General features: G+C 39.9%; 1 protein-coding gene across 1 annotated transcript in view; it reads right to left on the minus strand.

The window, feature by feature from the left end:
* Positions 1-14059, minus strand: part of SCP2 (sterol carrier protein 2) — a 146201-nt gene that overhangs the window by 73678 nt on the left and 58464 nt on the right. The window contains exon 7 of the mRNA XM_066269172.1: positions 4364-4427. Within this exon, the coding sequence (XP_066125269.1) occupies positions 4364-4427 (64 nt within the window). The remainder of the gene's footprint in view (positions 1-4363; positions 4428-14059) is intronic.

The following is a 14059-nucleotide window of genomic DNA, read 5'->3' on the forward strand; positions in this document are numbered from 1 at the left end:
ATCCCAAGGTCACTGACATGAGTGCAGGCTTGTTGGAATGAATGCAGGTTTGTTGGCATGAACACAGGCTCACCAGCTTGAACATATCATCAGTGGCTTGAATAAAGGGTCACCGGCTCAGCTTGAGCCCCACCCCATTCAAGGCACATATGAGAAGCAATCAATGAATAACTAAAGTGAAACAACTGAGTTGATGCTTCTCATCTCTCTCCTTCCTCTTTCTCCCGAATAACTAAAGTGAAACAACTGAGTTGATGCTTCTCATCTCTCTCCTTCCTCTCTCTCCCTTCCTGTCTATTTCTTTCTCTCTAAAATCAATTAAAATAATAAATAAAATAACAATATCATGCCTGACCAGGCGGTGGTGCAGTGGATAGAGCATCAGACTGGGATGCGGAAGGACCCAGGTTCGAGACCCTGAGGTTGCCAGCTTGAGCACAGGCTCATCTGGCTTAAGCAAAAAGCTCACCAGCTTGGACCCAAGGTCGTTGGCTCAAGCAAGGGGTTATTCAGTCTGCTGAAAGCCCACAGTCAAGGCACATATGAGAAAGTAATCAATGAACAACTAAGGTGTCACAACAAAAAACTAATGATTGATGCTTCTCATCTCTCTCCGTTCCTGTCTGTCTATCCCTATCTATCCCTCTCTCTGACTCTGGAAAAAATAAATACATAAATAAGTAGATAAATAAATAAAATCTTAAAATAATAATAACAATAATAATAATAATATCATATCATATCAAGCATCGCCTCTGACCATAATGGTATGAAACTAGAAATCAATCACAAAAAAAAACCTGAAACACGAAGACATGAAGGCTAAATATCATGTTACAAAACAACAAAAGGGTTAACAATGAGATCAAGAACAAGTCAAAAGATATCTTGAAACAAATGAAAATGAGAACACAACAACCCCAAATTTATGGGACACAGTGAAAACAGTCCTAAGAGGATAACTTAGAGCATTACTGGTCTACCTCAAAAAAACAAAAAAATTTCAAATGAACAATCTAACTTTATATTTAAAGGAACTTGAAAAACAACAAACAAAGCCCAAAGTGAGTGGAAAGAAGAAAATAATAGAGCTCAGACCAGAAATAAGTGAAATAGAGTCTAAAAAAGCAATACAAAATATCAATGAAACCAAGAACTGGTTCTTTGAAAAACTAAATAAGATTGACAAACCTTTAACTAGACTTATCAAGAAAAAAAGAGAGAAGACCCAAATAAATAAAATCAGAAATGAAAAGGGAGAATTAACAACTGATACTAAAATAACAGAAAGGATTGTAAGAAATATTATGAACTATATGCAAACAAATTGAACAACATGAATAAAATGGATAAATTCCTAGAAATACACAATCTTCCAAAACTAAATTTAGAAGAATTAGAGAATCTGAATAGATGCATTACCACCATTGAAATTGAAGCAGTAATCAAAAAGGTCCCAGGAAACAAAAGTCCTAGACTGGATGGCTTTGTTGGTGAGTTTTACCAAACATTCAAAGAAAAATTAACACCTATCCTTCTCAAACTATTCCAAAAAATTCAACAGGAGAGAAGACACCCAAGCTCATTTTACAAGGCCAGCATTATCCTAATTCCAAAATCAGATAAAGGCACTACAAAGAAAGAAATTTATAGGCCAATATCCCTGATGAACATAGATGCTAAAATCCTCAACAAAATATTAGCAAACTAGATCCAGCAATACATTAAAAAGGTCATACACTATCCCGTAAGGTCATAAAAAAGACAGTGATATCGCCTGACCAGGCAGTGCGCAGTGGATAGAGCATCAGACTGGGATGCCGAGGACCCAGGTTTGAGACCCCAAGGTTGCCAGCTTGAGCACAGGCTCATCTGGTTTGAGCAAAAGCTCACCAGCTTGGACCCAAGGTCACTGGCTTGAGCAAGGGGTTACTTGGTCTGCTGAAGGCCCACGGTCAAGGCACATATGAGAAAGCTGTCAATGAACAACTAAGGTGTCACAACGAAAAACTGATGACTGATGCTTCTCATCTCTCTTCGTTCCTGTCTGTCTGTGCCTATCTATCCCTCTCTCTGACTCTCTATCTCTTTAAAAAAAAAAAAGACAGTGATGTCCACTATAACCACTCTTATTCAACATAGTACTGAAGTCCTAGACACAGCAATCAGACAAGGAGAAGAAATAAAATGCATTCAAATTGGAAAGGAAGAAGTAAAACTGTCATTACTTGCAGATGACATAATACTGTATATAGAGAACTCTAAAGATTCTACCAAAAAACTACTAGAACTGGTAATTAATTCAGTAAAGTAGCAGGATATAAAATAAATATCCAGAAATCAGTTGCATTTTTATATACCAATAATGATCTATCAGAAAGGGAAACTAAGAGAACAATACCATTCACAACTGCTTCAAAGAGAATAAAATGCCTAGAAATAAGTTTAACTAAGGATGTAAAAGACCTGTACATAGAAGATTATAAAACATGGAAGAAAGAAACTTAAGAAGATACAAATAAATGGAAGCAAATACTGTGATAATAGATAAGAAGAATTAACATCATTATAATATCCGTATTTCCTAAAGCAATGGATAGATTCAACACAATTCCTACCAAGATACCAATGGTGTATTTCACAGGACTAAAACAAATATTTCAAAAATATATATGGAACCACAAAAGACCCTAAAGAGCCACAGAAATCTTGAGAAAGAAGAACACAATTGCCTGACCAGGTGGTGGCGCAGTGGATAGAGCGTCGGACTGGGATGAGGAAGACCCAGGTTCGAGACCCCGAGGTCGCCAGCTTGAGCGCGGGCTCATCTGGCTTGAGCAAAGAGCTCACTAGCATGGACCCAAGGTCGCTGGCTCCAGCAGGGGGTTACTCGGTATGCTGAAGGCCCACGGTCAAGGCACATGTGAGAAAGCAATCAATGAACAACTAAGAAGTCGCAACACGCAACGAGAAACTGATGATTGATGCTTCTCATCTCTCTCCGTTCCTGTCTGTCTGTCCCTGTCTATCTCTGCCTCAAAAACAATACAAAACAAAACAAACAAACAAAAAAAACATAAAAAAAAAAAAAAAAAAAGAACACAATTGCCTGACCACGCAGTGGGGCAGTGGATAGAGTGTTGGACTGGGATGCGGAGGACCCAGGTTCGAAAAATATGAAATAAAGAAATACGGCTGAAAATACTGCGAAGCCATAAATTAGGGGTCGGAAACCTTTTGGGCTGAGAGAGCCATGAATGCCACATATTTTAAAGTGTAATTCCATGAGAGCCATACAACGACCCGTGTACGTTACATATTATCCAATAAAAATTTGGTGTTGTCCCGGAGAACAGCTGTGATTGGCTCCAGCCACCCGCAACCATGAACATGAGCGGTAGGAAATGAATGGATTGTAATACATGAGAATGTTTTATATTTTTAACGTTATTATTTTTTTATTAAAGACTTATCTGTGAGCCAGATGCTGCCATCAAAAGAGCCACATCTGGCTCGCGAGCCATAGGTTCCCGACCCCTGCTCTAAACCATAAAAATCCTAGAAGAAAGCATAGGCAGTAAAATCTGAGACATTTCTCACAGCAATATCTTTTCTAATGTATCTCCTCACACAAAGGAAATGAAAAAATAAACTTATGGGACTACATCAAACTAAAACACTCTTGCACAGCAAAGGAAACCTACAACAAAATGAAAAGACAACCCAATGAATGGGAGAACATATATGCCAATACATCTGATAAGGGATTAATATCCAAAATTTATAAAGATCTTACAAAACTCAACACCAAAAAAATTGAACTAAAAGAAGTTTTAAGGAATGGTTTAAAATGGTGACTGGTTATCTCCAACTAAAATTATTACATTTTATTCACTAGAGTTTTAATATATGACCAATTACATCTTTTAATACATCATTCACATTCTTTCTTAGAGTTATTTAAAAAATAAATAATATAAAAGAGTCATTAAGCTTAAATGATTTTCTAAATATATATAAACAGACCAAAAACTAAAATAAAAAAAGTCAAAAGTTTACTTGGGCACAGTGTTTTGTAAGAAAAATAGGTACATAGGGAATATAGTCAATAATATTGTAGCAACTCTGTATAGTGCCAGGTAGGTACTGAAAATATCAGGGGAAACACTTTGTAAAGTACATATTGTCTAATACCTGAAACTAATACAAAATAATGTTGACTGTAAATAGTAACTGAAAAATAAAATACAACATTCTGGCTAATATCTTTGAGTTCTTGCATTAGCTTTTCAACTATTAAAGTTGCATGTTGTATAGCAGAATAACCCAGGTTTTCACTATTTCACTTATCTGAAATACTTACGGGTTATTAACCGAATGTTTATGATTTTTCCATCCAATTTTTGCAAAGTGTTCAGTTTTTGTTCCTGTAAAGAAAGCAAATATTAGAGAGTTCATGTTTTTGTTGCTTGTGAACAAATGTTGCAATGGTACTCAGTGTCCTGCTAAATATTTCCACATTTTCCTTTGCACAGATATCAGTATTTAAGATGTCAGCATTAATCCCTCAACAGATATTTCTTTATCATTAAATGTGGGCATATTTAATGAGTTGAATTAACTAATATACATATCATATGAAAATACTTCAAACTGGCCTAATTATGGGTCCAATTTCAAAAACTAAAAAATATAACCTAGGATCACAGTAGTTTTAAGGCAAGAAAGCACTGCCAGCAATTCTTCAAGAAGTCTGCCAAACCATCCAATGTCCTGGATTAAGTGAATTTTGCAACACACTGTGCTCCCGGGCCTGCTGTATCTTTCTTTCTTTGAAAATGTATTAATTAATTACAAAATACCTGCGTTGTGCTAGGCACTGCTCTAGGTAACAGTCAATGAGCAAGGAATATATCAAAAAGATCAGTGCTCTTGTGGAACTTAGATTCTGGTTAAAGGAGATATAGTCAATAAATAAGAAAAACATACATATACACCAGATTTTTTTGTTTTTGTTTTTGTTTTTTTGGTATTTTTTTCAGAAGTTAGAAGCGGGAGGCAGTCAGACTCCCGCATAAGCCCAATGGGGATCCACCAGGCATGCCCACCAGGGGGCTATTCTCTGCCCATCTGGGATGTTGCTCCATTGCGGCCTGAGTCATTCTAATGGCTGAGGTGGAGGCCATGGAGCTGTCCTCAGTGCCCGGGCCAACTTTGCTCCAATGGAGCCTTGGCTTCGGGAGGGGAAGAGAGAGACAGAGAGGAAGGAGAGGGGGAGGGGTGGAGAAGCAGATGGGTGCTTCTTCTGTGTGCCCTGACCAGATATCGGGACTTCCACACATGGAGCCGACACTCTACTGCTGAGCCAACCAGCCAGGGCCACACGCCAGATTTTTATAAGTGCCATATAAAATAAAAAAGTAGGAGACAGAGGATAGAAAACTCTGGGAAGAGTGATGAAAGAAAACAGAAGATCACATTTAAGCAAAGATGGAAGTAAGGGAGCTAGCACTGATGATATCTTAGGGTAGAGCATTCTGGAAGTAGAAATAGTAAGCCTACAGCCCTGCCTATAGTGTGGCTGGAGCAGAACAGTGAAAAGAAAAAGACTAGAGATGAGATCAGGAGCAAAGGACAATGAGGGATCAGATCACACAGAAGCTTGTAGGTCATAAGAAGACTTAGAGGTTTCAATCTGAGTGTAATAAGTCACAATGGAGAGGTTTTTGTTTTGTTGTTGTTTTTTTAGCAGAGAGAGAGAAAGAGAGAGAAAGAGGAACAGACAGGGACAGACAGATAAATGAGAGAGATGAGAAACACCAGCTCAGAGTTGCAGCACTTTAGTTTTTCATTGACTGCTTTCTTACATGTGCCTTGACCGGTGGGCTCAAGTCAGCAATCTTGGTCTTCAAACCAGCCATGCTCAAGCTGGGGACTATGTGCTCAAGCTAGTAAGCCAGCCATTGAAATCAAAACAGCATGGTACTGGCATAAAAAGAGATGTGCAGTTGAGCCCATGTTCAAGGCAGTGACCTCAGGGTTTCAAACCCTGGGTCAATGTCCCAGACCAACGTTCTACCACTGTGCCACTGTCTGGTCAGGCACAATGAAGAGTTTTGAGCAGAGAAGTGAAAGGCTCTGGCTTATACTTTAAAAGCACTGCTCTAGCTGTAAAGACTGACTATAGAAGTACACAAGCAGAAATAGAAAAACAAATTAGGCCTGACCAGGTGGTGGAGCAGTGGATAGAGTATCAGACTGGGATGCAGAGGACCCAGATTTGAGTGCAGGCTCATCTAATTTGAGAAAGGCTCACCAGCTCAAGCCCAAGGTCACTGGCTTGAACAAGGGGCCACTCAGTCTGCTGTAGCCCACCAGTTAAGACACATGAGAAAGCAATCAATGAATAACTAAGGTGATGCAACAAAGAACTGATGCTTCTCATCTCTCTCCCTTCCTTTCTGTCTTTCCCTACCTGTCCCTCTCTCCATCTCAAAAAAAAAAAAAAAAAAAAAAAAAGACTAGTTAGGTGCCTGACCTGTGGTGGCACAGGGGATAAAGCATCAACCTGGAAAAGCTGAGGTTGCCGGTTCAAAACCCTGGGCTTACCTGGTCAAGGCACATATGGGAGTTGATGCTTCCTGCTCCTTCCCCCCTTCTCTCTCTCTCTCTCTCTCTCTCTCTCTCTCTCTAATGAATAAATAAAATCTTAAAAAAAAAAAAAAGACTAGTTAGGAGACTGTTAGAGTCCAGGTGAGAAATTATAGTGGCTTGCATTAAAGCAGAAGTGATGGAAATGGTGAAAAATGGATATTCTGAGAAATAAGCAAAAAGGTTTGCTGATATATTGAATATCAGATACGAGTAGAATTAAGAATGGCTTCTATGTTTTTGGCCAAAGGTCCCAGAAAGATGGCGTAATTTATTGAATAGGGAAAACTTCAGGAAGAACGACAGGAAAGGGAAGGAAGTATTAGGACGTCTTCCATGGAAAGAATTAGGGCTTCAGTTTTAGACCTGTTATATTTGAGATGCCTATTAGACATCCAAGTGGAGATTCTTTTGTTGAGTATTAATGATATAAGACCTACAGGATGAGATGGAGCTGAGCCTGAAAGAATGAAGTAACGAACACTGTGGCCAAAGGGAAAAGGAAGCTGAGGCAGGGAATAGTTTGGCTTACTGAACACAATGAAAGGAGGCCAGTGAGCTTACACAGAGAGACTAGACCAGAGGGATAAAAACAAGAAATGGTGTTTTATTTTGTTTTGTTTTGAAGTGAGAGGAGGGGAGACCGAAGAATAGACTCTCGCATGTGGATCCTGACAGGGATCCACCTAACAACCCCTGTCTGGGACTGATGCTCAAATCAACCAAGCTATCCTCAGCACCCAGGGCTGCCACTTGAACCAATCAAGCCACTGGCTGCAGGAGGGGAAGAGGAAGAGAAGGGAGAGACGAAGAGGAAGAAAGCAGATGGGCACTTCTCCAGTGTGCCCTGACTGGGGATCGAACCTGGGACGTCTGCACACTGGGTCAATGCTCTATCCACTGAGCCAACCGGCCAGGGCCAAAATAATTTTTAAAAATAAGAGCCTCACTGTTACACAGTAATAGATAATGAATACATATTTGGTCCCTGAACACTATGGACTGAATTGTACACCCCCAAATTGATATGTTGAAGTTCTAATATTCAAGGTGATGGTATTTGAAGATGAAGTTTTGGGGAGGTAATTAGGGTAGATGAGGTCATGAGAACAAAGTCCTAATGATGGAATTAGGGCCCTTAAAAGAAGAGGAAGAAAAATATATTTGTCTGTCTGTATGTCTCTATCTCTCTGCCCAACCACACAAAAGAAGAATTCATATAAGCACACAGTGAGATGGCAGCTGCATATAGGTCATGAGAAGAGGCCTCAGAATAAACCTATTTTACACCTTGGTCTTGAACTTCCCAGCCTCTAGAGCTGTGAAAAATAAATGTCTATTGTTTGAGCTACCCAGTCTATGGTATTTTATTATGGCAGCCTAAGATGACTAAGTACTGGAAGTGGAGTTACACTGAACAAAAATGTAAAATATAGGAATGACCGGCCCTGGCCGGTTGGCTCAGAGGTAGAGCGTCGGCCTAGCGTGCGGAGGACCCGGGTTCGATTCCTGGCCAGGGCACATAGGAGAAGCGCCCATTTGCTTCTCCACCCCTCCACCGCGCCTTCCTCTCTGTCTCTCTCTTCCCCTCCCGCAGCCAAGGCTCCATTGGAGCAAAAGATGGCCCGGGCGCTGGGGATGGCTCTGTGGCCTCTGCCCCAGGCGCTAGAGTGGCTCTGGTCGCAACATGGCGACGCCCAGGATGGGCAGAGCATTGCCCCCTGGTGGGCAGAGCGTCGCCCCATGGTGGGCATGCCGGGTGGATCCCGGTCGGGCGCATGCGGGAGTCTGTCTGACTGTCTCTCCCTGTTTCCAGCTTCAGAAAAATGAAAAAAATATATATATATATATAGGAATGACCTTGGAACCAGGAGGTAGGTTTTAAGGAACCTGCTAGTGAAAGGCTAAAATGCCTTAAAGAAAATTATCACGAAAAGCCTCGAGGTCTTCTGAGGATGCTACAGGTGAAGAGTTTGCAAAAAGATAAAAACCTTACTGAGAACCAGAGCATTCTTGTTACAATAGTAAAAAAAATTCTAGTAACAGGATTACTTTCAGTTATGTGGAAATTAGATAATAAGCAAAATATTGAAGTTTCCACATGGCTTCTTGCTGCTTACAGAAAATTTCTATGTAGCTATATTGAGGAAAGGACTATTAAACAAAAAGGATTCAGGACTTGATGGTATTGAAAATTCTCAGCCTGTCAAGGTGTAAAAAATGGTCAAAGTAAGAAATGGCCTTTGAGCAAAGATCAAAGCCAGGGCACTGCAGGACAGCATGGTCCAAAGATGAAGCCAAGGGTATGACAAATCTTTTCTTAAGACCTCAAAAACAGCCTGACCTGTGGTGGCACAGTGGATAAAGTGGTGACCTGGAACACTGAGATCACTCGTTAGAAACCCCAGGCTTGCCCACCAAGGTACATACTAAAAGCAACCACTGCAAATTGATGCTTCTTGTCCCCCCCCCCCATTTCTCTCTCTCTCTTCTCTCTAAAATCAATAAATAAAATATTTTTTAAAAAAGAAAAAGAGCTCAAAAGAACAAAGGTGATGCCTCAGAGCACCGGTCAGACAGGAAAAAAGTCCTCTAAAGAGAAAAAGGTAGTGCCTCAAAAATTCTTTGAATCAAACAAAGGGCTGCTAAGGAAGCTTAAGAATGTGCCTCAGGCCTGACCAGGCAGTGGCGCAGTGGATAGAGCATTGGACTGGGATGCCGAGGACCCAGGTTCGAGACCCCGAGGTCGCCAGTTTGAGCATGGGCTCATCTGGTTTGAGCAAAGCTCACCAGCTTGGAACCAAAGTTGCTGGCTCGCGCAAGGGGTTACTCAGTCTGCTGAAGGCCCACGGTCAAGGCACATATGAGAAAGCAATCAATGAACAACTGAGGTGTCGCAACAAAAAACTGATGATTGATGCTTCTCATCTCTCTCTGTTCCTGTCTGTCTGTCCCTATCTATCTCTCTCTGACTCTCACTCTGTCTCTGTAAAAAAAAAAAAAAAAAAAAAAAGAATGTTCCTCAGCCATCTCAGCAGAAACCCAAGGTAGAGAAGGGCTTACCTCAAAGACATTGGCAGGTGTAGCTTTTTGTCTAATGGAGTGACCCAACAAGATTCACAGGAGACCCACCATGTCCTTAAGACAAAAAAATAATCTACAGAGAGCATTCTTGTATGTCAGCAACCTATTTTAAACCAGGGAAGTGATTTAGATCAGTTACAAGGTCTGTTAGAATTCACTAAGTTATGTTTCTCTGTACTGAATTATAATATATAACAAAAGTTTAGATTTTAAAAAATGCTGGGTTCAACCTATTGACTTAATTCTTTAATTTCCTAAGAAGGCCATTTTTTAAGCTTGCAGTTTAAAAAATTCTATCCTATGGTAAGAGCTGTGGTAATGAAAGGAATTGGAAGGAAGAAATCTAATTAAGAGGTACAATTAAAAGAACATAGAGAGGGACTGGAGGAGGGGAAAGAGAGAATGACGTCAAAGATAACACGTTTCTGCTTTGAACAGCTAAGTGCCACTTTAGAAAAATGGAGGAGGGGAAAGATTAAGATAATGAGAGAACAAAATTAAGAGTCTGTATTTGAACATGTTAAATTTGAGAAGCCTGTTAAATATACAAACAGAGATGCCAACTGGATATACAAGAATAGAGGCCATCACTAATTATCCTAAGTTTGCTCCTCACTACCCACAACTATCTTAACTTGTTTCATTTTCTTCACAGGACTAATAATTATCTGACATTATCTTAGTTTTGTTCATGTGTTATTATTTCTCCCCTAGTAGAAATTTAAGCAAAAGCCTCAGATCTCATCTGTTTATTTGTTGCCTGTGAATGAATGCATTAACATATCTAGTTCTTTTTCCCTCCTGACTGTCCTTTGCTGTCTGTGCAGTTTCCTACCACAAAAGAAGTGCAGTATACTTCCCTATCCCTTGACTCCGAGTTTGCCATGTGACTACTTTAATCAACAACTTAAGCCTCAAAAGGACTTGCATGTTGCAGATTATTCTCTCATGCTTCTGCTTTAACCAGAAAAAGGATATGCCAGGGTTGGCCCTCTCATCCCAGTAGGAGGATGAGAGACATAAACCCAGTCAAATAAAAGTAGAACAGAGCCTCCAACCAACCTACAGTTATATAATTCACCCAGACAGGAAGAGCTCAACTCAGTTTAGATCAGCTGGTTCCCAGTCAATCTATAGACCTGTAGGCTATAATAAATAAATATTGTTTAAAACCACTGAGCTTTGGAGTGGTTTATTATATAGCAATAGCTGACTTTATACACTACTATATTCCAGTGCCTAGAATAGTGCTTGGAATAGCCAAAGAGGTAAGAAAAACCAGGAGAATGAGGTGTCACAGAGGCCAAGAGAAGAAAATCCTTCAAGAAAAAAGTGATCTAACTATAAAAATTATTTCCGAATAGCCAAAGCAATCCTAAGGAAAAAGAATGAAGCTGGGGGCATTACAATACCTGACTTCAAACTATATTATAGAGCCACGACAATCAAAGCAGCATGGTATGGTTAGAAAAATAGATACTCAGACCAATGGAACAAAATAGAAAGTTCAGAAATAAAACCACATATATATGGTCAAATAATTTTCGATAAAGAGGCCAACAACACACAATGGAGCAAAAAAATCCTCTTCAACAAATGGTGCTGGAAAACTGGAAAGCCACATGCAAAAGAATGAAACTCGACTACAGTTTGTCCCCTTGTACTAAAATTAATTCAAAATGGATCAAAGACCTAAATATAAGACCTGAAACAATAAAGTACATAGAAGAAGACATAGGTACTAAACTCATGGGTCTTGGTTTTAAAGAGCATTTTATGAATTTGACTCCAAAGGCAAGAGAAGTGAAGGCAAAGATAAATGAATGGGACTACATCAGACTAAGAAGTTTTTGTTCAGCAAGAGAAACTGACAACAAAATAAACAGACAGCCAACTAAATGGGAGATGATATTTTCAAACAACAGCTCAGATAAGGGCCTAATATCCAAAATATACAAAGAACTCATAAAACTCAACAACAAACAAAGAAACAATCCAATAAAAAAAATGGGAAGAGGACATGAACAGACACTTCTCCCAGGAAGAAATACAAATGGCCAACAGATATATGCTCATCTTCATTAGTCATTAGAGAAATGCAAATCAAAACTGCAATGAGATACCACCTTATACCTGTTAGGTTAGCTATTATCAACAAGACAGGTAATAGCAAATGTTGGAGAGGCTGTGGAGAAAAAGGAACCCTCATTCACTGTTGGTGGGAATGTAAAGTAGTACAACCATTATGGAAGAAAGTGTGGTGGTTCCTCAAAAAACTGAAAATAGAACTACCTTATGACCCAGCAATCCCTCTACTGGGTATATACCCCCAAAACTCAGAGACATTGATATGTAAAGACACATGCAGCCCCATATTCATTGCAGCATTGTTCACAGTGGCCAAGACATGGAAACAACCAAAAAGCCCTTCAATAGATGACTGGATAAAGATGTGGCACGTATACACTATGGAATACTACTCAGCCATAAGAAATGATGACATCAGATCATTTACAACAAAATGGTTGGATCTTGATAACATTATACAGAGTGAAATAAGTAAATCAGAAAAAAACAAGAACTGCACAATTCCATACATAGGTGGGACATAAAAACGAGACTAAGAGACATGGACAAGAGTGTGGTGATTACGGGGCGGGGTGGTACAAAGAAAACTAGATAGAAGGTGACGGAGGACAATCTGACTTTGGGTGATGGGTACGCAACATAATTGAATGACAAGATAACCTGGACATGTTTTCTTTGAACATATGTACCATGATTTGTTGATATCACCCCATTAAAATTAATAAAAATTTATAAAAAAAAGAAAAGAAAAGAAAAGAAAAAAGTGATCAAAAAGAATTAATGCTGCTGAGGTCTATTAAATTGGGTTTGAAAAGTATTTACTGAATATGGCAACATAGTGATCAATGAAAGCCTTGAGGAAGAAGGGAAGCCAGACTAGAATAGACTGAATTTAAAATGGTAAGAAACAGGTACAAGAAAGAAAATTTCCATAGCTAAATATTGGCAGTGCTCCTCTATACGACCCCACCATTTTTCAAATCAGAAAGGAGATTTCTTTCCTTTCTGATTACTTGATTTTGGCTATCAAACTTGGGATATTTTTTTTCTATAAAGAACAGGAATGCTGAACCTATGAGCATGAAAATTTTCTTTCTTATCTCACAATACACAACAAGGCACTGGTTCAAGTTCATACAATAAAAAATGAAAATCCTATCTGCACTATCCCATGCTTTAACCGGCTAAGGCAGGCCAATTATTGACTTTCAGTCAAAAAATTAGTATGTTTGCCTAAAATATAAAAATCAACCATAAAATTTACAACTCATAAAACATTATGGAATGACATGCCTGATCAGGTGGTGGCGTAGTGGAGAGAGCATTGACCTGGGACGCTGAGGACCTAGGTTCAAAACCCCGAGGTCACCAGCTTGAGTGTAGGATCATAGACATGACCCCATGGTCAGTGGCTTGAGCCCAAAGGTCACCGACTTGAAGCCCAAGGTCACTGACTTGAGCAAGGGGTCACTAGCTCAGCTGGAGCTACTGGTCAAGGCACATATGAGGAGGAATCAATAAACAACTAAAGTGTTACAGCTACGAGTTGATACTTCTCATCTCTCTCCCTTCCTGTCTGTCTCTCTCTTTTGCTAAAAAAATAAAAATAATAATAACTATGGAATGAAGGATGATGATGTACTGAGTACTAAGAATAAAATTTAATGATAAAAATCTATTACTAAAAGTAAATTATTTTCCTTCATTTTTCCAAAGCTGGAAACGGGGAGGCAGTCAGACAGACTCCCGTATGCGCCCGACTGGGATCCACCCGGCATGCCCACCAGGGGGCGATGCTCTGCCCCTCTGGGGCGTCGCTCTGTCACATCCAGAGCCACTCTAGTGCCTGAGGTAGAGGCCATAGAGCCATTCTCAGCGCCCGGGGCCATCTTTGCTCCAATGGAGCCTTGGCTGCGGGAGGGGAAGAGAGAGGAAGGAGAGGGGGAGGGGTGGAGAAGCAGATGGGTGCCTCTCCTGTGTGCCCTGGCCGGGAATTGAACCCGGGACTCCTGCCCGCCAGGCCGACGCTCTACCACTGAGCCAACCAGCCAGGGCTAAAAGTAAAATTTTTATAAGGAATAAAATTTGAGTATATAAACTTATTATCAAGAGCAAGCTATAAGTCTTATTACCACATTCAGAACTAATGAACCAGAATTTATAGTCCGTGATTAAAGGAGACAAGATATATGTTCTTTTTCTTTTCTTTTGGGGGGAGGACAGAGATGGAGGCAGG

This window comes from Saccopteryx bilineata, chromosome 3 (genome assembly GCF_036850765.1).
Source record: "Saccopteryx bilineata isolate mSacBil1 chromosome 3, mSacBil1_pri_phased_curated, whole genome shotgun sequence".
Lineage (NCBI taxonomy): Eukaryota > Metazoa > Chordata > Mammalia > Chiroptera > Emballonuridae > Saccopteryx > Saccopteryx bilineata.